The sequence below is a fragment of the Scyliorhinus torazame genome, chromosome 26, assembly GCF_047496885.1.
Source record: "Scyliorhinus torazame isolate Kashiwa2021f chromosome 26, sScyTor2.1, whole genome shotgun sequence".
Classification (NCBI taxonomy): domain Eukaryota; kingdom Metazoa; phylum Chordata; class Chondrichthyes; order Carcharhiniformes; family Scyliorhinidae; genus Scyliorhinus; species Scyliorhinus torazame.
The window spans coordinates 23,015,604-23,041,038 of record NC_092732.1 but is presented as its reverse complement, the minus strand read 5'-3'; the positions used below and the strand labels follow the sequence as shown (position 1 = coordinate 23,041,038).

Here is a 25,435-nt window from a genome sequence, read left to right as displayed (position 1 = left end):
CTCACTGTCAGAGGGTCAGTACTGAGGGAGTGCCGCACTGTCAGAGGGTCAGTATTGAGGGAGTGCCGCACTGTCAGAGGGTCAGTACTGAGGGAGTGCCGCACTGTCAGAGGGTCAGTACTGAGGGAGTGCCGCACTGTCAGAGGGTCAGTACTGAGGGAGTGCTGCACTGTCATAGGGTCAGTACTGAGGGAGTGCCGCACTGTCAGAGGGTCAGTACTGAGGAAGTGCCGCATTGTCAGAGGGTCAGTACTGAGGGACTGCCGCACTGTCAGAGGGTCAGTACTGAGGGAGAGCTGCAGCGTCAGAGGGTCAGTACTGAGGGAGTGCCGCACTGTCAGAGGGTCAGTACTGAGGGAGTGGCGCACTGTCAGAGGGTCAGTACTGAGGGAGTGCCGCACTGTCAGAGGGTCAGTACTGAGGGAGTGCCGCACTGTCAGAGGGTCAGTACTGAGGGAGTGCCGCACTGTCAGAGGGTCAGTACTGAGGGAGTGCCGCACTGTCAGAGGGTCAGTACTGAGGGAGTGCCGCACTGTCAGAGGGTCAGTACTGAGGGAGTGCCTCACTGTCAGAGGGTCAGTACTGAGGGAGTGCCGCACTGTCAGAGGGTCAGTACTGAGGGAGTGCCGCACTGTCAGAGGGTCAGTACTGAGGGAGTGCCGCACTGTTAGAGGGTCAGTACTGAGGGAGCGCCGCACTGTGAGAGGGTCAGTACTGAGGGAGTGCCGCACTGTCAGAGGGTCAGTACTGAGGGAGTGCCGCACTGTCAGAGGGTCAGTACTGAGGGAGTGCCTCACTGTCAGAGGGTCAGTACTGAGGGAGTGCCGCACTGTCAGAGGGTCAGTACTGAGGGAGTGCCGCACTGTCAGAGGGTCAGTCCTGAGGGAGTGCCGCACTGTCAGAGGGTCAGTACTGAGGGAGTGCCGCACTGTCAGAGGGTCAGTACTGAGGGAGTGCTGCACTGTCAGAGGGTCAGTACTGAGGGAGTGCCGCACTGTCAGAGGGTCAGTACGGAGGGAGTGCCGCACTGTCAGAGGGTCAGTACTGAGGGAGTGCCGCACTGTCAGAGGGTCAGTACTGAGGGAGTGCCGCACTGTCAGAGGGTCAGTACTGAGGGAGTGCCGCACTGTCAGAGGGTCAGTACTGAGGGAGTGCCGCACTGTCAGAGGGTCAGTACTGAGGGAGCGCCGCACTGTCAGAGGGTCAGTACTGAGGGAGTGCCGCACTGTCAGAGGGTCAGTACTGAGGGAGCGCCGCACTGTCAGAGGATCAGTACTGAGGGAGTGCCGCACTGTCAGAGGGTCAGTACTGAGGGAGTGCCGCACTGTCAGAGGGTCAGGACTGAGGGAGGGCCGCACTGTCAGAGAGTCAGTACTGAGGGAGTGCCGCACTGTCAGAGGGTCAGTACTGAGGGAGTGCCGCACTGTCAGAGGGTCAGTGCTGAGGGAGTGCCGCACTGTCAGAGGGTCAGTACTGAGGGAGGGCCGCACTGTCAGAGGGTCCGTACTGAGGGAGTGCCGCACTGTCAGAGGGTCAGTACTGAGGGAGTGCTGCACTGTCAGAGGGTCAGTACTGAGGGAGTGCCGCACTGTCAGAGGATCAGTACTGAGGGAGCGCTGCACTGTCAGAGAGTCAGTACTGAGGGATCGCCGCACTGTCAGAGGGTCAGTACTGAGGGAGCGCTGCACTGTCAGAGGATCAGTACTGAGGGAGGGCCGCACTGTCAGAGGGTCAGTACTGAGGGAGTGCCACACTGTCAGAGGGTCAGTACTGAGGGAGTGCCGCACTGTCAGAGGGTCAGTACTGAGGGAGTGTCTCACTGTCAGAGGGTCAATACTGAGGGAGTGCCGCACTGTCAGAGGGTCAGTACTGAGGGATTGCCGCACTATCAGAGGGTCAGTACTGAGGGAGTGCCGCACTGTCAGAGGGTCAGTACTGAGGGAGCGCCGCACTGTCAGAGGATCAGTACTGAGGGAGTGCCGCACTGTCAGAGGGTCAGTACTGAGGGAGCGCCGCACTGTCAGAGGGTCAGTACTGAGGGAGTGCCGCACTGTCAGAGGGTCAGTACTGAGGGAGTGCTGCACTGTCAGAGGGTCAGTACTGAGGGAGTGCCGCACTGTCAGATGATCAGTACTGAGGGAGTGCCGCACTGTCAGAGGGTCAGTACTGAGGGAGCGCCGCACAGTCAGAGGATCAGTACTGAGGGAGCGCCGCACTGTCAGAGGGTCAGTACTGAGGGAGTGCTGCACTGTCAGAGAGTCAGTACTGAGGGAGAGCCGCACTGTCAGAGGATCAGTACTGAGGGAGTGCCGCACTGTCAGAGCGTCAGTACTGAGGGAGTGCCGCACTGTCACAGGGTCAGTACTGAGGGAGTGACGCACTGTCAGAGGGTCAGTACTGAGGGAGTGCCGCACTGTCAGAGGGTCAGTACTGAGGGGGTGCCGCACTGTCAGAGGGTCAGTACTGAGGGAGTGCCGCACTGTCAGAGGGTCAGTACTGAGGGAGCGCTGCACTGCCGGAGTGTCAGTACTGAGGGAGTGCCGCACAGTCAGAGGGTCAGTACTGAGGGAGGGCCGCACTGTCAGAGAGTCAGTACTGAGGGACGGCCGCACTGTCAGAGAGTCAGTACTGAGGGAGTGCTGCACTGTCAGAGGGTCAGTACTGAGGGAGTGCCGCACTGTCAGAGGGTCAGTACTGAGGGAGCGCCGCACTGTCAGAGGGTCAGTACTGAGGGAGCGCTGCACTGTCAGAGAGTCAGTACTGGGGGAGCGCCGCACTGTCAGAGGGTCAGTACTGAGGGAGCGCTGCACTGTCAGAGGGTCAGTACTGAGCGAGTGCCGCACTGTCAGAGGGTCAGTACTGAGGGAGTGCCGCACTGTCAGAGGGTCAGTACTGAGGGAGTGCCGCACTGTCAGAGGGTCAGTACTGAGGGAGTGTCTTACTGTCAGAGGGTCAGTACTGAGGGAGTGCCGCACTGTCAGAGGGTCAGTACTGAGGGAGTGCCGCACTGTCAGAGGGTCAGTACTGAGGGAGCGCCACACTGTCAGAGGATCAGTACTGAGGGAGTGCCGCACTGTCAGAGGGTCAGTACTGAGGGAGCGCCGCACTGTCAGAGGGTCAGTACTGAGGGAGTGCCGCACTGTCAGAGGGTCAGTACTGAGGGAGTGCTGCACTGTCAGAGGGTCAGTACTGAGGGAGTGCCGCACTGTCAGAGGATCAGTACTGAGGGAGTGCCGCACTGTCAGAGGGTCAGTACTGAGGGAGCGCCGCACTGTCAGAGGATCAGTACTGAGGGAGCGCTGCACTGCCGGAGTGTCAGTGCTGAGGGAGTGCCGCACTGTCAGAGGGTCAGTACTGAGGGAGTGCCGCACTGTCAGAGGGTCAGTACTGAGGGAGTGCTGCACTGTCAGAGGGTCAGCACTGAGGGAGTGCCGCACTGTCAGAGGGTCAGTACTGAGGGAGTGCCGCACTGTCAGAGGGTCAGTACTGAGGGAGCGCCGCACTGTCAGAGGGTCAGTACTGAGGGAGCGCTGCACTGCCGGAGTGTCAGTGCTGAGGGAGTGCCGCACTGTCAGAGGGTCAGTACTGAGGGAGGGCCGCACTGTACTGAGGGAGTGCCGCACAGTCAGAGGGTCAGTACTGAGGGAGTGCCGCACTGTCAGAGGGTCAGCACTGAGGGAGTGCCGCACTGTCAGAGGGTCAGTACTGAGGGAGTGCCGCACTGTCAGAGGGTCAGTACTGAGGGAGCGCCGCAGTGCCGGAGTGTCAGTGCTGATTCCGCTAGCGGGATCATTTAGACTCCGGAACGGCGAATCCCGCCCATTAAACACAGGCTCCGTCTGGCCTCTCGAATTGGTGCAAAAAGATCCCATGGCCACAAACGGAAACAAAGGTTCAGTACGCCGGCCCGTCAACGCCCATCTTCCCTCTGCGGTATAAATTGTTGTGAGAGTTTAATATTTGGTGTTCTCCAGTTTGTCCTGATGAGTGCAAAATGAAAAGCTTCGACCATCACTCTCTTCACAAGGATGTCTGATGATCTTAAGTCGGTTGCTAACCAGGCCCCCCCCCCCACCCCCCCACTCTCTCGATTCTTCGCCCAGCAGTTCAGCCTCACGCTCCCGAACCCTCTCCAAATCTTCGAGCTGCTGGTTTTCCCGAGCGAGGAGTACCCGCGGGTGTGTCTGGGGGTGCGGGCTCCGACCCAGCCCAGCCAGGTCTTACAGTTCGACACCGTGCAGCTCAACGCGTCTGCCTCCCTGGGGCCCGAGGAACGGTCAGGTAGGGTGACCTCCAACAACCAGGGGCGGCGGAACCTTACATTAGCCTAGCGACCGGAACCAAAGTGCCCAGGCCTCTGCGTGGCGCCATCGTCAGACACTGCTGCCCCAGCCGCACGAGCAGGTGTGGAGACAAGAGCGTGGTTAAAAAGGTCGGGGTTCGAAATGAAGGAAGAGAGAGACAGAGAGAGAGGCGGAGGGGTTTAGGGAGGGGATTCCAGAGCTCAGCCCCCCCCCCCAGGCAGCTGAAGGCACGGCCGCCAATGGTGGAGCGATGGGAATGGGGGGGATGGTCAAGGGGCCGGAATTGGAGGAGCGCAGAGATCTAGGAGGGTTGTAGGGACTGGAGGGGGTTACAGAGATAGGGAGGGTTGTAGGGGCTGGAGGAGGTGACAGAGATAGGGAGGGTTTGGGGGCAGGACGGGGTTACAGAGATAGGGAGGGTTGTAGGGGCTGGAGGAGGTTACAAAGATAGGGACGGTTGTAGGGGCTGGAGGAGGTTACGGCCATAGGGAGGATTGTAGGGAGTGGAGGAGGTTACAGAGATAGAGAGGGTTGTAGGGACTGGGGGAGGTTATAGAGATAGGGAGGGTTGTTGGGCTGGAGGAGGTTACAGAGTTAGGGAGGGGTGTAGGGACTGGAGGAGGTTGCAGAGATAGGGAGGGTTGTAGGGCTGGAGGAGGTTACAGAGATGGGGAGGGTTGTAGGGACTGGAGGAGGTTACAGAGATAGGGAGGGTTGTAGGGACTGGAGGGGGTTACAGAGATAGGGAGAGTTGTAGGGACTGGAGGAGGTTACAGAGATAGGGAGGGTTGTGGAAGTGGAGGAGGTTACAGAGATGGGGTGGGTTGTGGAAGTGGAGGAGGAGATGGGGAGGGTTGTGGAAGTGGAGGAGGTTACAGAGATAGGGAGTGTTGTCGGGGCTGGAGGAGGTTACAGAGATAGGGAGGGTTGTCGGGGCTGGAGGAGGTTACAGAGATAGGGAGGGTTGTACGGGCTGGAGGAGGTTACAGAGTTTGGGATGGGTGTAGGGGCTGGAAGAGGTTACAGAGATAGGGAGGGTTGTCGGGGCTGGAGGAGGTTACAGAGATAGGGATGGGTGTAGGGACTGGAGGAGGTTACAGAGATAGGGAGGGTTGTCGGGGCTGGAGGATGTTACAGAGAAAGGGAGGGTTGTAGGGGCTGGTGGAGGTTACAGAGACAGGGAGGATTGTCGGGGCTGGAGGAGGTTACAGAGATAGGGAGGGTTGAGGGGGCTGGAGGAGGTCACATAGGGAAGGTTGTAGGGACTGGAGGAAGTTACAGAGATAGGGAGGGTTGTCGGGGCTGGAGGAGGTGACAGAGATAGGGAGGGTAGTAGGGGCTGGAGGAGGTTACAGAGATAGGGAGGGTTGTAGGAGCTGGAGGAGGTTACAGAGATAGGCAGGGCTGTAGGGACTGGAAGAGGTTACAGAGTTTGGGAGGGTTGTAGGGGCTGGAGGAGGTTACAGAGATAGGCAGGGCTGTAGGGACTGGAAGAGGTTACAGCGATAGGGAGGGTTGTAGGGACTGGAGGAGGTTACAGAGATAGGGAGGGTTGTCGGGGCTGGAGGAGGTTACAGAGTTAGGGAGGGTTGTAGGGGCTGGAGGAGGTTACAGAGATAGGGAGAGTTGTAGGGGCTGGAGGAGGTTACAGAAATAGGGAGGGTTGTAGGGGCTGGAGGAGGTTACAGAGATATAGAGGGTTGTAGGGGCTGGAGGAGGTTACAGAGATAGGGAGGGTTGTCGGGGCTGGAGGAGGTTACAGAGTTAGGGAGGGTTGTAGCGGCTGGAGGAGGTTACAGAGTTAGGGAGGGTTGTAGGGGCTGGAAGAGGTTAGAGATAGGGAGGATTGTAGGGGCAGGAGGAGGTTACAGAGATAGGGAGGGTTGGAGGGACTGGAGGAGGTTACAGAGATAGGGAGGATTGTAGGGGCTGGAGGAGGTTACAGAGATAGGGAGGATTGTAGGAGGTTACAGAGATAGGGAGGGTTTTGGGGCAGGACGGGGTTACAGAGATAGGGAGGGTTGTAGGGGCTGGAGGAGGTTACAAAGATAGGGACGGTTGTAGGGGCTGGAGGAGGTTACGGCCATAGGGAGGATTGTAGGGAGTGGAGGAGGTTACAGAGATAGAGAGGGTTGTAGGGACTGGGGGAGGTTATAGAGATAGGGAGGGTTGTTGGGCTGGAGGAGGTTACAGAGTTAGGGAGGGGTGTAGGGAATGGAGGAGGTTGCAGAGATAGGGAGGGTTGTAGGGCTGGAGGAGGTTACAGAGATGGGGAGGGTTGTAGGGACTGGAGGAGGTTACAGAGATAGGGAGGGTTGTAGGGATTGGAGGGGGTTACAGAGATAGGGAGAGTTGTAGGGACTGGAGGAGGTTACAGAGATAGGGAGGGTTGTGGAAGTGGAGGAGGTTACAGAGATGGGGTGGGTTGTGGAAGTGGAGGAGGAGATGGGGAGGGTTGTGGAAGTGGAGGAGGTTACAGAGATAGGGAGTGTTGTCGGGGCTGGAGGAGGTTACAGAGATAGGGAGGGTTGTCGGGGCTGGAGGAGGTTACAGAGATAGGGAGGGTTGTACGGGCTGGAGGAGGTTACAGAGTTTGGGATGGGTGTAGGGGCTGGAAGAGGTTACAGAGATAGGGAGGGTTGTCGGGGCTGGAGGAGGTTACAGAGATAGGGATGGGTGTAGGGACTGGAGGAGGTTACAGAGATAGGGAGGGTTGTCGGGGCTGGAGGATGTTACAGAGGAAGGGAGGGTTGTAGGGGCTGGTGGAGGTTACAGAGACAGGGAGGATTGTCGGGGCTGGAGGAGGTTACAGAGATAGGGAGGGTTGAGGGGGCTGGAGGAGGTCACATAGGGAAGGTTGTAGGGACTGGAGGAAGTTACAGAGATAGGGAGGGTTGTCGGGGCTGGAGGAGGTGACAGAGATAGGGAGGGTTGTAGGGGCTGGAGGAGGTTACAGAGATAGGGAGGGTTGTAGGAGCTGGAGGAGGTTACAGAGATAGGCTGGGCTGTAGGGACTGGAAGAGGTTACAGAGTTTGGGAGGGTTGTAGGGGCTGGAGGAGGTTACAGAGGCAGGGCTGTAGGGACTGGAAGAGGTTACAGCGATAGGGAGGGTTGTAGGGACTGGAGGAGGTTACAGAGATAGGGAGGGTTGTCGGGGCTGGAGGAGGTTACAGAGTTAGGGAGGGTTGTAGGGGCTGGAGGAGGTTACAGAGATAGGGAGAGTTGTAGGGGCTGGAGGAGGTTACAGAAATAGGGAGGGTTGTAGGGGCTGGAGGAGGTTACAGAGATATAGAGGGTTGTAGGGGCTGGAGGAGGTTACAGAGATAGGGAGGGTTGTCGGGGCTGGAGGAGGTTACAGAGTTAGGGAGGGTTGTAGCGGCTGGAGGAGGTTACAGAGTTAGGGAGGGTTGTAGGGGCTGGAAGAGGTTAGAGATAGGGAGGATTGTAGGGGCAGGAGGAGGTTACAGAGATAGGGAGGGTTGGAGGGACTGGAGGAGGTTACAGAGATAGGGAGGATTGTAGGGGCTGGAGGAGGTTACAGAGATAGGGAGGATTGTAGGAGGTTACAGAGATAGGGAGGGTTTTGGGGCAGGACGGGGTTACAGAGATAGGGAGGGTTGTAGGGGCTGGAGGAGGTTACAAAGATAGGGACGGTTGTAGGGGCTGGAGGAGGTTACGGCCATAGGGAGGATTGTAGGGAGTGGAGGAGGTTACAGAGATAGAGAGGGTTGTAGGGACTGTGGGAGGTTATAGAGATAGGGAGGGTTGTTGGGCTGGAGGAGGTTACAGAGTTAGGGAGGGGTGTAGGGAATGGAGGAGGTTGCAGAGATAGGGAGGGTTGTAGGGCTGGAGGAGGTTACAGAGATGGGGAGGGTTGTAGGGACTGGAGGAGGTTACAGAGATAGGGAGGGTTGTAGGGATTGGAGGGGGTTACAGAGATAGGGAGAGTTGTAGGGACTGGAGGAGGTTACAGAGATAGGGAGGGTTGTGGAAGTGGAGGAGGTTACAGAGATGGGGTGGGTTGTGGAAGTGGAGGAGGAGATGGGGAGGGTTGTGGAAGTGGAGGAGGTTACAGAGATAGGGAGTGTTGTCGGGGCTGGAGGAGGTTACAGAGATAGGGAGGGTTGTCGGGGCTGGAGGAGGTTACAGAGATAGGGAGGGTTGTACGGGCTGGAGGAGGTTACAGAGTTTGGGATGGGTGTAGGGGCTGGAAGAGGTTACAGAGATAGGGAGGGTTGTCGGGGCTGGAGGAGGTTACAGAGATAGGGATGGGTGTAGGGACTGGAGGAGGTTACAGAGATAGGGAGGGTTGTCGGGGCTGGAGGATGTTACAGAGGAAGGGAGGGTTGTAGGGGCTGGTGGAGGTTACAGAGACAGGGAGGATTGTCGGGGCTGGAGGAGGTTACAGAGATAGGGAGGGTTGAGGGGGCTGGAGGAGGTCACATAGGGAAGGTTGTAGGGACTGGAGGAAGTTAAAGAGATAGGGAGGGTTGTCGGGGCTGGAGGAGGTGACAGAGATAGGGAGGGTTGTAGGGGCTGGAGGAGGTTACAGAGATAGGGAGGGTTGTAGGAGCTGGAGGAGGTTACAGAGATAGGCAGGGCTGTAGGGACTGGAAGAGGTTACAGAGTTTGGGAGGGTTGTAGGGGCTGGAGGAGGTTACAGAGGCAGGGCTGTAGGGACTGGAAGAGGTTACAGCGATAGGGAGGGTTGTCGGGGCTGGAGGAGGTTACAGAGTTAGGGAGGGTTGTAGGGGCTGGAGGAGGTTACAGAGATAGGGAGAGTTGTAGGGGCTGGAGGAGGTTACAGAAATAGGGAGGGTTGTAGGGGCTGGAGGAGGTTACAGAGATATAGAGGGTTGTAGGGGCTGGAGGAGGTTACAGAGATAGGGAGGGTTGTCGGGGCTGGAGGAGGTTACAGAGTTAGGGAGGGTTGTAGCGGCTGGAGGAGGTTACAGAGTTAGGGAGGGTTGTAGGGGCTGGAAGAGGTTAGAGATAGGGAGGATTGTAGGGGCAGGAGGAGGTTACAGAGATAGGGAGGGTTGGAGGGACTGGAGGAGGTTACAGAGATAGGGAGGATTGTAGGGGCTGGAGGAGGTTACAGAGATAGGGAGGATTGTAGGAGGTTACAGAGATAGGGAGGGTTATAGGGACTGGAGGAGGTTACAGAGATAGGGAGGGATGTAGGGGCTGGAGGAGGTTACAGAGATAGGGATGGTTGTAGGGACTGGAGGAGGTTACAGAGATAGGGAGGGTTGTAGGGACTGAAGGGGGTTACAGAGATAGGGAGGGTTGTACGGACTGGAGGAGGTTACAGAGATAGGGAGGGATGTAGGGGCTGGAGGAGGTTACAGAGATAGAGAGGGATGTAGGGACTGGAGGAGGTTACAGAGATAGGGAGGCTTATAGGGGCTGGAGGATGTTAAAGGGATAGGGAGAGTTTAATGGGTGGACGAGGTTAGAGAGATAGGGAAGGTGGGATAAGGAATTTCAAAATGAGGATGACCTGTCCTGGGAGTGTTCGATGGGGACAGTGTAGAGGGAGCTTTACTCTGTATCTAACCACGTGCTGTACCTGTCCTGGGAGTGATTGATGGGGACAGTGTAGAGGGAGCTTTACTCTGTATCTAACCCCGTGCTGTACCTGTCCTGGGAGTGTTTGATGGGGACAGTGTAGAGAGAGCTTTACTCTGTATCTAACCCCGTGCTGTACCTGTCCTGGGAGTGTTTGATGGGGACAGTGTAGAGGGAGCTTTACTCTGTATCTAACCCTCTGCTGTACCTGTCCTGGGAGTGTTTGATGGGGACAGTGTAGAGGGAGCTTTACTCTGTATCTAACCCCGTGCTGTACCTGTCCTGGGAGTGTTTGATGGGGACAGTGTCGAGGGAGCTTTACTCTGTATCTAACTCCGTGCTGTACCTGTCCTGGGAGTGTTTGGTGGGGACAGTGTAGAGGGAGGTTTACTCTGTATCTAACCCCGTGCTGTACCTGTCCTGGGAGTGTTTGATGGGGACAGTGTAGAGGGAGCTTTACTCTGTATCTAACTCCGTGCTGTACCTGTCCTGGGTGTGTTTGATGGGGACAGTGTAGAGGGAGCTTTACTCTGTATCTAACCCTGTGCTGTACCTGTCCTGGAAGTGTTTGATGGGGACAGTGCAGAGGGAGCTTTACTCTGTATCTAACCCCGTGCTGTACCTGTCCTGGGAGTGTTTGATGGGGACAGTGCAGAGGGAGCTTTACTCTGTATCTAACCCCGTGCTGTACCTGTCCTGGGAGTGTTTGATGGGGACAGTGTAGAGGGAGCTTTACTCTGTATCTAACCCCGTGCTGTACGTGTCCTGGGAGTGTTTGATGGGGACAGTGTAGAGGGAGCTTTACTCTGTATCTAACCCCGTGCTGTACCTGTCCTGGGAGTGTTTGATGGGGACAGTGTAGAGGGAGCTTTACTCTGTATCTAACCCCGTGCTGTCACTGTCCTGGGAGTGTTTGATGGGGACAGTGTAGAGGGAGCTTTACTCTGTATCTAACCCCGTGCTGTACCTGTCCTGGGAGTGTTTGATGGGGACAGTGTAGAGGGAGCTTTACTCTGTATCTAACCCCGTGTTGTACCTGTCCTGGGAGTGTTTGATGGGGACAGTGTAGAGGGAGCTTTACTCTGTATCTAACTCCGTGCTGTACCTGTCCTGGGAGTGTTTGATGGGGACAGTGTAGAGGGAGCTTTACTCTGTATCTAACCCCGTGCTGTACCTGTCCTGGGAGTGTTTGATGGGGACAGTGTAGAGGGAGCTTTACTCTGTATCTAACCCCGTGCTGTACCTGTCCTGGGAGTGTTTGATGGGGACAGTGTAGAGGGAGCTTTACTCTGTATCTAACCCCGTGCTGTACCTGTCCTGGGAGTGTTTGATGGGGACAGTGTAGAGGGAGCTTTACTCTGTATCTAACCCCGTGCTGTACCTGTCCTGGGAGTGTTTGATGGGGACAGTGTAGAGGGAGCTTTACTCTGTATCTAACACCGTGCTGTACCTGTCCTGGGGGTGTTTAATGAGGACAGTGCAGAGGGAGATTTACTCTGTATCTAACCCCGTGCTGTACCTGTCCTGGGAGTGTTTGATGGGGACAGTGTAGAGGGAGCTTTACTCTGTATCTAACCCCGTGCTGTCACTGTCCTGGGAGTGTTTGATGGGGACAGTGTAGAGGGAGCTTTACTCTGTATCTAACCCCGTGCTGTACCTGTCCTGGGAGTGTTTGATGGGGACAGTGTAGAGGGAGCTTTACTCTGTATCTAAGCCCGTGCTGGACCTGTCCTGGGAGTGTTTGATGGGGACAGTGTAGAGGGAGCTTTACTCTGTATCTAACCCCGTGCTGTACCTGTCCTGGGAGTGTTTGATGGGGACAGTGTAGAGGGAGCTTTACTCTGTATCTAACCCTGTGCTGTACCTGTCCTGGGGGTGTTTAATGAGGACAGTGCAGAGGGAGTTTTACTCTGTATCTAACCCTGAAGAACTCAGGTTAGTTATTGATTTTCTTTTTTTGTTTTCAGAGACCTCACTGATGAATGCCAGTCACGTCTCCCAGCTGGACCGAGACAGTGTTCTTGTCTGTGTTGACAGTAAGTTTTTTACATTACACTCGGTACCTGACAAGAGGTTGTTTCTGTCACTCAATCCTGTTTCTGTCAGTGTTCAATCCAGGAGAACACACACCGAGGGTCAGTACTGAGGGAGCGCCGCACTGTCAGAGGGTCAGTACTGAGGGAGAGCTGCACTGTCAGAGGGTCAGTACTGAGGGAGTGCCGCACTCTCAGAGGGTCAGTGCTGAGGGAGCGTTGCACTGTCAGAGGGTCAGTACTGAGGGAGTGCTGCACTGTCAGAGGGTCAGTACTGAGGGAGTGCTGCACTGTCAGAGGGTCAGTACTGAGGGAGTGCTGCACTGTCAGAGGGTCAGTACTGAGGGAGGGCCGCACTGTCAGAGGGTCAGTACTGAGGGAGTGCTGCACTGTCAGAGGGTCAGTACTGAGGGAGGGCCGCACTGTCAGAGGGTCAGTACTGAGGGAGCGTTGCACTGTCAGAGGGTCAGTACTGAGGGAGTGCTGCACTGTCAGAGGGTCAGTACTGAGGGAGTGCTGCACTATCAGAGGGTCAGTACTGAGGGAGGGCCGCACTGTCAGAGGGTCAGTACTGAGGGAGTGCTGCACTGTCAGAGGGTCAGTACTGAGGGAGCGCCGCACTGTCAGAGGGTCAGTACTGAGGGAGTGCTGCACTGTCAGAGGGTCAGTACTGAGGGAGTGCCGCACTGTCAGAGGGTCAGTACTGAGGGAGGGCCGCACTGTCAGAGGGTCAGTACTGAGGGAGCGCTGCACTGTCAGAGGGTCAGTACTGAGGGAGTGCCGCACTGTCAGAGAGTCAGTACTGAGGGAGTGCTGCACTGTCAGAGGGTCAGTACTGAGGGAGCGCCGCACTGTCAGACGGTCAGTACTGAGGGAGTGCCGCACTGTCAGAGGGTCAGTACTGAGGGAGTGCCGCACTGTCAGAGAGTCAGTACTGAGGGAGTGCTGCACTGTCAGAGGGTCAGTACTGAGGGAGTGTCACACTGTCAGAGGGTCAGTCCTGAGGGAGCGCCGCACTGTCAGAGGGTCAGTCCTGAGGGAGTGCCGCACTGTCAGAGGGTCAGTACTGAGGGAGCGCCGCACTGTCAGAGGGTCAGTACTGAGGGAGTGCCGCACTGTCAGAGAGTCAGTACTGAGGGAGTGCTGCACTGTCAGAGGGTCAGTACTGAGGGAGTGCTGCACTGTCAGAGAGTCAGTACTGAGGGAGTGCTGCACTGTCAGAGGGTCAGTACTGAGGGAGTGCTGCACTGTCAGAGGGTCAGTACTGAGGGAGTGCTGCACTGTCAGAGGGTCAGTACTGAGGGAGTGCCGCACTGTCAGAGGGTCAGTACTGAGGGAGTGCCGCACTGTCAGAGGGTCAGTACTGAGGGAGTGCCGCACTGTCAGAGGGTCAGTACTGAGGGAGTGCCGCACTGTCAGAGGGTCAGTACTGAGGGAGTGCCGCACTGTCAGAGGGTCAGTACTGAGGGAGTGCCGCACTGTCAGAGGGTCAGTACTGAGGGAGCGCTGCACTGTCAGAGGGTCAGTACTGAGGGAGTGCCGCACTGTCAGAGGATCAGTACTGAGGGAGTGCCGCACTGTCAGAGGGTCAGTACTGAGGGAGTGCCGCACTGTCAGAGAGTCAGTACTGAGGGAGTGCTGCACTGTCAGAGGGTCAGTACTGAGGGAGTGTCACACTGTCAGAGGGTCAGTCCTGAGGGAGCACCGCACTGTCAGAGAGTCAGTCCTGAGGGAGCGCCGCACTGTCAGAGGGTCAGTACTGAGGGAGCGCCGCACTGTCAGAGGGTCAGTACTGAGGGAGTGCTGCACTGTCGGAGGGTCAGTACTGAGGGTGTGCCGCACTGTCAGAGTGTCAGTATTGAGGGAGCGCCGCACTGTCGGAGGGTCAGTGCTGAGGGAATGCCGCACTGTCAGAGGGTCGGTACTGAGGGAGTGCCGCACTGTCAGAGGGTCAGTACTGAGGGAGTGCTGCACTGTCAGAGAGTCAGTACTGAGGGAGTGCTGCACTGTCAGAGGGTCAGTACTGAGGGAGTGCTGCACTGTCAGAGGGTCAGTACTGAGGGAGTGCCGTACTGTCAGAGGGTCAGTACTGAGGGAGTGCCGCACTGTCAGAGGGTCAGTACTGAGGGAGTGCCGCACTGTCAGTGGGTCAGTACTGAGGGAGTGTCACACTGTCAGAGGGTCAGTCCTGAGGGAGCGCCGCACTGTCAGAGGGTCAGTCCTGAGGGAGTGCCGCACTGTCAGAGGGTCAGTACTGAGGGAGCGCCGCACTGTCAGAGGGTCAGTACTGAGGGAGTGCTGCACTGTCAGAGGGTCAGTACTGAGGGTGTGCCGCACTGTCAGAGTGTCAGTATTGAGGGAGCGCCGCACTGTCGGAGGGTCAGTGCTGAGGGAACGCCGCACTGTCAGAGGGTCGGTACTGAGGGAGTGCCGCACTGTCAGAGGGTCAGTACTGAGGGAGTGCTGCACTGTCAGAGAGTCAGTACTGAGGGAGTGCTGCACTGTCAGAGGGTCAGTACTGAGGGAGTGCTGCACTGTCAGAGGGTCAGTACTGAGGGAGTGCCGCACTGTCAGAGAGTCAGTACTGAGGGAGTGCTGCACTGTCAGAGGGTCAGTACTGAGGGAGTGCTGCACTGTCAGAGAGTCAGTACTGAGGGAGTGCCGCACTGTCAGAGGGTCAGTCCTGAGGGAGCGCCACACTGTCAGAGGGTCAGTCCTGGGGGAGAGATGGGGGAGAGGAGCCGGAGAGATGGGGGAGAGGAGCCGGAGAGATTGGGGGAGAGGAGCCGGAGTGATGGGGGGAGAGGAGCCGGAGAGATGGGGGGAGAGGAGCCGGGGAGATGGGGGGAGAGGAGCCGGAGAGATGGGGGGAGAGGAGCCGGAGAGATGGGGGAGAGGAGGGGGAGAGATGGGGGGAGAGGGGTCGGGGAGATGGGGGGAGAGGAGCCGGAGAGATGGGGGGAGAGGTGCCGGAGAGATGGGGGAGTGGAGGGGGAGAGATGGGGGGAGAGGGGCCGGGGAGATGGGGGGAGAGGAGCCGGAGAGATGGGGGGAGAGGAGCCGGAGAGATGGGGGGAGAGGAGCCGGAGAGATGGGGGGAGAGGAGGGGGAGAGATGGAGGGAGAGGAGGGGGAGAGATGGAGGGAGAGGGGCCGGGCAGATGGGGGGAGAGGAGCCGGAGAGATGGGGGAGAGGAGGGGGAGAGATGGAGGGAGAGGAGGGGGAGAGATGGAGGGAGAGGGGCCGGGCAGATGGGGGAGAGGAGCCGGAGAGATGGGGGGAGAGGAGCCGGAGAGATGGGGGAGAGGAGGGGGAGAGATGGGGGGGGAGGAGCCGGAGAGATGGGGGGAGAGGAGCCGGAGAGATGGGGGTAGAGGAGCCGGAGAGATGGGGGGAGAGGAGCCGGAGAGATGGGGGGTGAGGAGCCGGAGAGATGGGGGGAGAGGAGCCGGAGAGATGGGGGAGAGGAGCCGGAGAGATGGGGGGAGAGGAGCCGGAGAGATGGGGGGAGAGGAGCCGGAGAGATGGGGGAGAGGAGCCGGAGAGATGGGGGGTGAGGAGCCGGAGAGATGGGGGGAGAGGAGGGGGAGAGATGGGGGGAGAGGAGCCGGAGAGATGGGGTGAGAGGAGCCGGAGAGATGGGGGGAGTGGAGCCGGAGAGATGGGGGGAGAGGAGCCGGAGAGATGGGGGGAGAGGTGCCGGAGAGATGGGGGGAGAGGTGCCGGAGAGATGGGGGGAGAGGAGCCGGAGAGATGGGGGAGAGGAGCCGGAGAGATGGGGGAGAGGAGCCGGAGAGATGGGGGGAGAGGAGCCGGAGAGATGGGGGGAGAGGAGGGGGAGAGATGGGGGGAGAGGAGCCGGAGAGATGGGGGGAGAGGAGCCGGAGAGATGGGGGGAGAGGAGCTGGAGAGATGGGAGTAGAGGAGCCGGACAGATGGGGGGAGAGGAGCCGGAGAGATGGGGGAGAGGAGCCGGAGAGATGGGGGAGAGGAGCCGGAGAGATGGGGGGAGAGGAGCCGGAGAGATGGGGGGAGAGGAGCCGGAGAGATGGGGGGAGAGGAGCCGGAGAGATGGGGGGAGAGGAGCCGGAGAGATGGGGGGAGAGGAGCCGGAGAGATGGGGGGAGAGGAGCCGGAGAGATGGGGGACTGTCTAACAGTGTTGCGGTGATTTTCAGACTGTGTGAAGATTGTGAACATGCACGGGGAGCTGTGTCACCGGATGGGGACTGAGATGACATTCAGATTTTGTGTGCAGACGGTGGGTGAGTATCTGGCGACGGGATCTTCCTCAGCCTGTTTCCCTGGTAACGGGGGTGACGGGCAGGCGGGCACCCTTCCCAATATCTGCAGTGGAAGTGCAATCCGAGCTGACGGTCCACGATTCGCATGGAGGTGATTCACTAACTGACCTGTCACTCGCGCTTCGAGCTCTCCACAATACGGCAATACTGTCCTCCACCGACGGTAAATTGTGTGGAGCAATCACCGCCTCCTCTCCAGAGACCTGTCTGTCGTTCTGCTCGCAGGGCCTGCCGACTCCATCCGGTCAGCACTCTGCACCCATTCTCTATTCACCCTGTAACTCGACTCACACACCTGTTTTCCATTGTGTAGTGTGCCTGCAGGATAGTGTCCTCGCGTTCTGGAGACACGGGATGCAAGGCCAGAGCCTGCAGACAAATGAGGTAATATTTACAGTCGTGGTGGGGACGGGTCTGTCACTGTGTAACACTGGGATACAGTACTGGTGGGGATGGGTCTGTCACTGTGTAACACTGGGGTACAGTACTGGTGGGGATGGGTCTGTCACTGTGTAACACTGGGGTACAGTACTGGTGGGGACGGGTCTGTCACTGTATAACACTGGGGTACAGTACTGGTGGGGACGGGTCTGTCACTGTGTAACACTGGGGTACAGTACTGGTGGGGATGGGTCTGTCACTGTGTAACACTGGGGTACAGTACTGGTGGGGACGGGTCTGTCACTGTATAACACTGGGGTACAGTACTGGTGGGGATGGGTCTGTCACTGTATAACACTGGGGTACAGTACTGGTGGGGATGGGTCTGTCACTGTGTAACACTGGGGTACAGTACTGGTGGGGACGGGTCTGTCACTGTATAACACTGGGTACAGTACTGGTGGGGACGGGTCTGTCACTGTATAACACTGGGGTACAGTACTGGTGGGGACGGGTGTCACTGTATAACACTGGGGTACAGTACTGGTGGGGACGGGTCTGTCACTGTATAACACTGGGATACAGTACTGGTGGGGATGGGTCTGTCACTGTGTAACACTGGGGTACAGTACTGGTGGGGACGGGTCTGTCACTGTATAACACTGGGGTACAGTACTGGTGGGGACGGGTCTGTCACTGTATAACACTGGGCTACAGTACTGGTGGGGACGGGTCTGTCACTGTGTAACACTGGGGTACAGTACTGGTGGGGACGGGTCTGTCACTGTATAACACTGGGGTACAGTACTGTTGGGGACGGGTCTGTCACTGTATAACACTGGGGTACAGTACTGGTGGGGACGGGTGTCACTGTATAACACTGGGGTACAGTACTGGTGGGGACGGGTCTGTCACTGTATAACACTGGGATACAGTACTGGTGGGGACGGGTCTGTCACTGTGTAACACTGGGGTACAGTAATGGTGGCGACGGGTCTGTCACTGTGTAACACTGGGGTACAGTACTGGTGGGGACGGGTCTGTCGCTGTATAACACTGGGGTACAGGACTGGTGGGGACGGGTCTGTCTCTGTATAGCACTGGGTACAGTACTGGTGGGGACGGGTCTGTCACTGTATAACACTGGGGTACAGTACTGGTGGGGACGGGTCTGTCACTGTATAACACTGGGGTACAGTACTGGTGGGGACGGGTCTGTCACTGTATAACACTGGGGTACAGTACTGGTGGGGACGGGTCTGTCACTGTATAACACTGGGGTACAGTACTGGTGGGGACGGGTCTGTCACTGTAACACTGGGGTACAGTACTGGTGGGGACGGGTCTGTCACTGTATAACACTGGGGTACAGTACTGGTGGGGACGGGTCTGTCAGTGTATAACACTGGGGTACAGTACTGGTGGGGACGGGTCTGTCACTGCATAACACTGGGATACAGTACTGGTGGGGACGGGTCTGTCACTGTATAACACTGGGGTACAGTACTGGTGGGGACGGGTCTGTCACTGTATAACACTGGGGTTCAGTACTGGTGGGGACGGGTCTGTCACTGTGTAACACTGGGGTACAGTACTGGTGGGGACGGGTCTGTCACTGTGTAACACTGGGGTACAGTACTGGTGGGGACTGGTCTGTCACTGTAACACTGGGGTACAGTACTGGTGGGGTTGGGTCTGTCACTGTATAACACTGGGGTACAGTACTGGTGGGGACGGGTCTGTCACTGTATAACACTGGTTCAGTACTGGTGGGGACGGGTCTGTCACTGTATAACACTGGGGTACAGTACAGGTGGGGATGGGTCTGTCACTGTATAACACTGGGGTACAGTACTGGTGGGGACGGGTCTGTCACTGTATAACACTGGGGTACAGTACTGGTGGGGACGGGTCTGTCACTGTATAACACTGGGATACAGTACTGGTGGGGACGGGTCTGTCACTGTATAACACTGGGGTACAGTACTGGTGGGGACGGGTCTGTCGCTGTATAACACTGGGGTACAGTACTGGTGGGGACGGGTTTTTCACTGTATAACACTGGGGTACAGTACTGGTGGGGACGGGTCTGTCACTGTATAACACTGGGGTACAGTACTGGTGGGGACGGGTCTGTCACTGTATAACACTGGGGTTCAGTACTGGTGGGGACGGGTCTGTCACTGTATAACACTGGGGTACAGTACTGGTGGGGACGGGTCTGTCACTGTATAACACTGGGGTACAGTACTGGTGGGGACGGGTTTTTCACTGTATAACACTGGGGTACAGTACTGGTGGGGACGGGTCTGTCTCTGTATAACACTGGGGGACAGTGCTGGTGGGGACGGGTCTGTCACTGTATAACACTGGGGTACAGTACTGGTGGGGATGGGTCTGTCACTGTGTAACACTGGGGTACAGTACTGGTGGGTACGGGTCTGTCACTGTGTAACACTGGGGTACAGTACTGGTGGGGATGGGTCTGTCACTGTGTAACACTGGGGTACAGTACTGGTGGGGACGGGTCTGTCACTGTATACCACTGGGGTACAGTACTGTTGGGGACGGGTCTGTCACTGTATAACACTGGGGTACAGTACTGGTGGGGACAGGTCTGTCACTGTATAACATTGGGATACAGCACTGGTGGGGACGGGTCTGTCTCTGTATAGCACTGGGTACAGTACTGGTGGGGACGGGTCTGTCACTGTATAACACTGGGGTACAGTACTGGTGGGGACGGGTCTGTCACTGTATAACACTGGGGTACAGTACTGGTGGGGACGGGTCTGTCACTGTATAACACTGGGGTACAGTACTGGTGGGGACGGGTCTGTCACTGTATAACACTGGGGTACAGTACTGGTGGGGACGGGTCTGTCACTGTATAACACTGGGGTACAGTACTAGTGGGGACGGGTCTGTGACTGTATAACACTGGGGTACAGTATTGGTGGGGACGGGTCTGTCACTGTATAACACTGGGGTACAGTATTGGTGGGGACGGGTCTGTCACTGTATAACACTGGGGTACAGTACTGGTGGGGACGGGTCTGTCACTGTATAACACTGCGGTACAGTACTGGTGGGGACAGGTCTGTCACTGTATAACACTGGGGTACAGTCCTGGTGGGGACGGGTCTGTCACTGTATAACACTGGGGTGCAGTACTGGTGGGGACGGGTCTGTCGCTGTATAACACTGGGGTACAGTACTGGTGGGGACGGGTCTGTCACTGTATAACACTGGGGTACAGTACTGGTGGGGACGGGTCTGTCACTGTATAACACTGGGGTACAGTACTGGTGGGGACGAGTCTGTCACTGTATAACAGTGGAGTACAGTACTGGTGGGGACGGGTCTGTCACTGTATAACACTGGGATACAGTACTGGTGGGGATGGGTCTGTCACTGTATAACACTGGGGTACAGTACTGGTGGGGACGGGTCTGTCACTGTATAACACTGGGGTACAGTACTGGTGGGGACGGGTCTGTCACTGTATAACACTAGGGTACAGTACTGGTGGGGATGGGTCTGTCACTGTATAACACTGGGGTACAGTACTGGTGGGGACGGGTCTGTCACTGTATAACACTGGGGTACAGTACTGGTGGGGACGGGTCTGTCACTGTATAACACTGGGGTACAGTACTGGTGGGGACGGGTTTTTCACTGTATAACACTGGGGTACAGTACTGGTGGGGACGGGTCTGTCTCTGTATAACACTGGGGCACAGTACTGGTGGGGACGGGTCTGTCACTGTATAACACTGGGGTACAGTACTGGTGGGGATGGGTCTGTCACTGTGTAACACTGGGGTACAGTACTGGTGGGGACGGGTCTGTCACTGTGTAACACTGGGGTACAGTACTGGTGGGGATGGGTCTGTCACTGTGTAACACTGGGGTACAGTACTGGTGGGGACGGGTCTGTCACTGTATAACACTGGGGTACAGTACTGTTGGGGACGGGTCTGTCACTGTATAACACTGGGGTACAGTACTGGTGGGGACGGGTCTGTCACTGTATAACATTGGGATACAGCAATGGTGGGGACGGGTCTGTCTCTGTATAGCACTGGGTACAGTACTGGTGGGGACGGGTCTGTCACTGTATAACACTGGGGTACAGTACTGGTGGGGACGGGTCTGTCACTGTATAACACTGGGGTACAGTACTGGTGGGGACGGGTCTGTCACTGTATAACACTGGGGTACAGTACTGGTGGGGACGGGTCTGTCACTGTATAACACTGGGGTACAGTACTGGTGGGGACGGGTCTGTCACTGTATAACACTGGGGTACAGTACTGGTGGGGACGGGTCTGTCACTGTATAACACTGGGGTACAGTACTAGTGGGGACGGGTCTGTGACTGTATAACACTGGGCTACAGTATTGGTGGGGATGGGTCTGTCACTGTATAACACTGGGGTACAGTATTGGTGGGGACGGGTCTGTCACTGTATAACACTGGGGTACAGTACTGGTGGGGACGGGTCTGTCACTGTATAATACTGCGGTACAGTACTGGTGGGGACAGGTCTCTCACTGTATAACACTGGGGTACAGTACTGGTGGGGACGGGTCTGTCCCTGTATAACACTGGGATACAGTACTGGTGGGGACGGGTCTGTCACTGTATAACACTGGAGTACAGTACTGGTGGGGACGGGTCTGTCGCTGTATAACACTGGGGTACAGTACTGGTGGGGACGGGTCTGTCACTGTATAACACTGCGGTACAGTACTGGTGGGGACGGGTCTGTCACTGTATAACACTGGGGTACAGTACTGGTGGGGATGGGTCTGTTACTGTATAACACTGGGGTACAGTACTGGTGGGGACGGGTCTGTCGCTGTATAACACTGGGGTACAGTACTGGTGGGGACGGGTCTGTCACTGTATAACACTGGGGTACAGTACTGGTGGGGATGGGTCTGTCACTGTATAACACTGGGGTACAGTACTGGTGGGGATGGGTCTGTCACTGTATAACACTGGGGTACAGTACTGGTGGGGACGGGTCTGTCACTGTGTAACACTGGGGTACAGTACTGGTGGGGACTGGTCTGTCACTGTATAACACGGGGATACAGTACTGGTGGGGACGGGTCTGACACTGTATAACACTGGGGTACAGTACTGGTGGGGACGGGTCTGTCACTGTATAACACTGGGGTACAGTACTGGTGGGGACGGGTCTGTCACTGTATAACACTGGGGTACAGTAATGGTGGGGACGGGTCTGTCACTGTATAACACTGTGGTACAGTACTGGTGGGGATGGGTCTGTCACTGTATAACACTGGGGTACAGTACTGGTGGGGACGGGTCTGTCACTGTATAACACTGGGCTACAGTACTGGTGGGGATGGGTCTGTCACTGTATAACACTGGGGTACAGTAATGGTGGGGACGGGTCTGTCACTGTATAACACTGTGGTACAGTACTGGTGGGGATGGGTCTGTCACTGTATAACACTGGGGTACAGTACTGGTGGGGATGGGTCTGTCACTGTATAACACTGCGGTACAGTACTGGTGGGGACGGGTCTGTCACTGTATAACACTGGGGTACAGTACTGGTGGGGATGGGTCTGTCACTGTATAACACTGTGGTACAGTACTGGTGGGGACGGGTCTGTCACTGTATAACACTGCGGTACAGTACTGGTGGGGACGGGTCTGTCACTCTATAACACTGGGGTACAGTACTGGTGGGGACGGGTCTGTCACTCTATAACACTGGGGTACAGTACTGGTGGGGACGGGTCTGTCACTGTATAACACTGGGGTACAGTACTGTTGGGGACGGGTCTGTCACTGTATAACACTGGGGTACAGTACTGGTGGGGACGGGTCTGTAACTGTATAACACTGGGGTACAGTACTGGTGGGGACGGGTCTGTCACTGTATAACACTGGGGTACAGTACTGGTGGGGACGGGTCTGTCCCTGTATAACACTGGGGTACAGTACTGGTGGGGACGGATCTGTCACTGTATAACACTGCGGTACAGTACTGGTGGGGACGGGTCTGTCACTGTATAACACTGGGGTACAGTACTGGTGGGGATGGGTCTGTCACTGTATAACACTGTGGTACAGTACTGGTGGGGACGGGTCTGTCACTGTATAACACTGCGGTACAGTACTGGTGGGGACGGGTCTGTCACTGTATAACACTGGGGTACAGTACTGGTGGGGACGGGTCTGTCACTGTATAACACTGGGGTACAGTACTGTTGGGGACGGGTCTGTCACTGTATAACACTGGGGTACAGTACTGGTGGGGACGGGTCTGTCACTGTATAACACTGGGGTACAGTACTGGTGGGGACGGGTCTGTCACTGTATAACACTGGGGTACAGTACTGGTGGGGATGGGTCTGTCACTGTATAACACTGGGGTACAGTACTGGTGGGGATGGGTCTGTCACTGTATAACACTGGGGTACAGTACTGGTGGGGACGGGTCTGTCACTGTATAACACTGGGGTACAGTACTGGTGGGGACGGGTCTGTCACTGTGTAACACTGGGGTACAGTACTGGTGGGGACGGGTCTGTCACTGTATAACACTGGGGTACAGTACTGGTGGGGACGGGTCTGTCACTGTATAACACTGGGGTACAGTACTGGTGGGGACGGGTCTGTCACTGTATAACACTGGGGTACAGTACTGGTGGGGACGGGTCTGTCACTGTATAACACTGGGGTACAGTACTGGTTGGGAGAGACACTGTGGAGAGATTATGTTTCCTACTTTGATTTCCCTCTGTAGATAACTCAGGAAATAACAGATGAAACGAGGATGTTCCGTGTGCTGGGCACCCAGAGGTGAGAATCCCGGTGGGGTGTCAGTTGTCCTGTTGGTCAGTTGGACCATGTTCGGAGGGAGCGAGCGAGGCACCACCCACTCAGCCCCAGGGTGCAGAGAGGAGCTCCCCTCACTTCCAAGCGGGATTCTTCTACCCTGGGGAAAAGCCTCTGACTACCCACTCTGTCCATGCCCCTCATAATCTTGTGGACCTCTATCAGGTCGCCCCTCACCCTCGGTCATTCCAGTGAAAACAATCGAGTTTATCCAACCGCTCCTCATAGCTAATGCCCTCCATACCAGGCAACATTCTGGTAAATCTCTTCTGCACCCTCTCGAAAGCCTCCACATCCTTCTGGTAGTGTGGCGACCAGAATTGAACACTATACTCCAAGTGTGGCCTAACTAAGGTTCTCTTCAGCTGCAACATGACTTGCCAATTCTTATACTCAATGCCCCGGCCAATGAAGGCAAGCATGCCATATGCCTTCTTGACTACCTTCTCCACCTGTGTTGCCCCTTTCAGTGACCCGTGGACCTGTACTCCTAGATCTCTCTGCCTGTCAATACTCTTGAGGGTTCTACCATTCACTGTATATTCCCTACCTGCATTAGACCTTCCAAAATGCATTACCTCGCATTTGTTCGGATTAAACTCCATCTGCCACCTCTCTGCCCAAGTCCCCAACCGATCCATATCCTGCCCGATCCTCCGCTGTCGGTCCAGCTGTGGAAAAACAGCCCGACTTTCACAGCCAGAGAGGTTCATCATCAGGCGCAATATTCCAAAGTATCGGGAAAGGGAAACCTGCTGGGAGGGAGCGGAGCGAATTGGTTTGATCAGCCGAGTGGCCAGCTGCAGTGGTCGGACCCTTGCCTGCTAATACGGATGGGTTGTCTTCCCACAGGGATATTATTCTGGAGAGCACACCGACTGACAATCCAGACGCCCAGAGTAATCTCTACATCCTCACAGGCCACAAGAGCACTTACTGACACGGGAGCCGTGGGAGTGTTGGGAATGGGAGCGGCGCGGATCTTCGAAGAGACGAAACCTCTCCGGGTTCAGGAAGGTCTTGGGTTACGTGTTATTTAAGTGATTGTGTAAATGTCCAGATTAAACTCAAAGTTAACTTTCCAATCAAGCATTTGTGTCACTTCTAAACGAGATCACCCTATCTCTATAACCACCTCCAGTCCCGACAACCCTCCCTATCTCTATAACCACCTCCAGTCCCGACAACCCTCCCTATCTCTATAACCACCTCCAGTCCCTACAACCCTTCCTATCTCTATAACCACCTCCAGTCCCGACAACCCTCCCTATCTCTGTAACCTCCTCCAGTCCCTACACCCCTCCCTATCTCTGTAACCTCCTCCAGTCCCGACAACCCTCCCTATCTCTGTAACCTCCTCCAGTCCCTACAACCCTCCCTATCTCTGTAACCTCCTCCAGCCCCTACAACCCTCCCTATCTCTGTAACCTCCTCCAGTCCCTACAACCCTCCCTATCTCTGTAACCTCCTCCAGCCCTACAACCCTCCCTATCTCTGTCACCTCCTCCAGCCCCTACAACCCTCCCTATCTCTGTAACCTCCTCCAGCCCCTACAACCCTCCCTATCTCTGTAACCTCCTCCCAGCCCCGACACCCCTCACTATCTCTATAACCGCCTCCAGCCCCTACAACCCTCCCTATCTCTATAACCGCCTCCAGTCCCGACAACCCTCCCTATCTCTGTAACCTCCTCCAGTCCCTACAACCCTCCCTATCTCTATAACCGCCTCCAGTCCCGACAACCCTCCCTATCTCTATAACCGCCTCCAGTCCCGACAACCCTCCCTATCTCTATAACCGCCTCCAGTCCTGACAACCCTCCCTATCTCTATAACCGCCTCCAGTCCCGACAACCCTCACTATCTCTATAACCGCCTCCAGCCCCGACACCCTCCCTATCTCTGTAACCTCCTCCAGTCCCTACAACCCTCCCTATCTCTATAACCGCCTCCAGTC

The 25,435-nt window shown here is 56.5% G+C and overlaps 1 protein-coding gene across 2 annotated transcripts in view; it reads left to right on the top strand.

Moving 5' to 3' along the window:
- The window catches only part of LOC140403073 (mitogen-activated protein kinase kinase kinase kinase 3-like), a 126,042-nt gene extending 101,474 nt beyond the window's left edge, over positions 1-24,568 (top strand). The window contains exons 8-13 of one of the 2 annotated variants that reach the window (XM_072490725.1): positions 4,107-4,281; positions 11,844-11,912; positions 16,087-16,173; positions 16,526-16,596; positions 23,388-23,443; positions 24,332-24,568. In XM_072490725.1, the coding sequence (XP_072346826.1) occupies positions 4,107-4,281; positions 11,844-11,912; positions 16,087-16,173; positions 16,526-16,596; positions 23,388-23,443; positions 24,332-24,419 (546 nt within the window). In that variant the 3' untranslated portion in view covers positions 24,420-24,568. Of the gene's footprint in view, positions 1-4,103; positions 4,282-11,843; positions 11,913-16,086; positions 16,174-16,525; positions 16,597-23,387; positions 23,444-24,331 lie in introns of both variants that reach the window. The other variant, XM_072490724.1, reaches the window with a different exon arrangement.
- Positions 24,569-25,435: the final 867 nt, after the last annotated feature.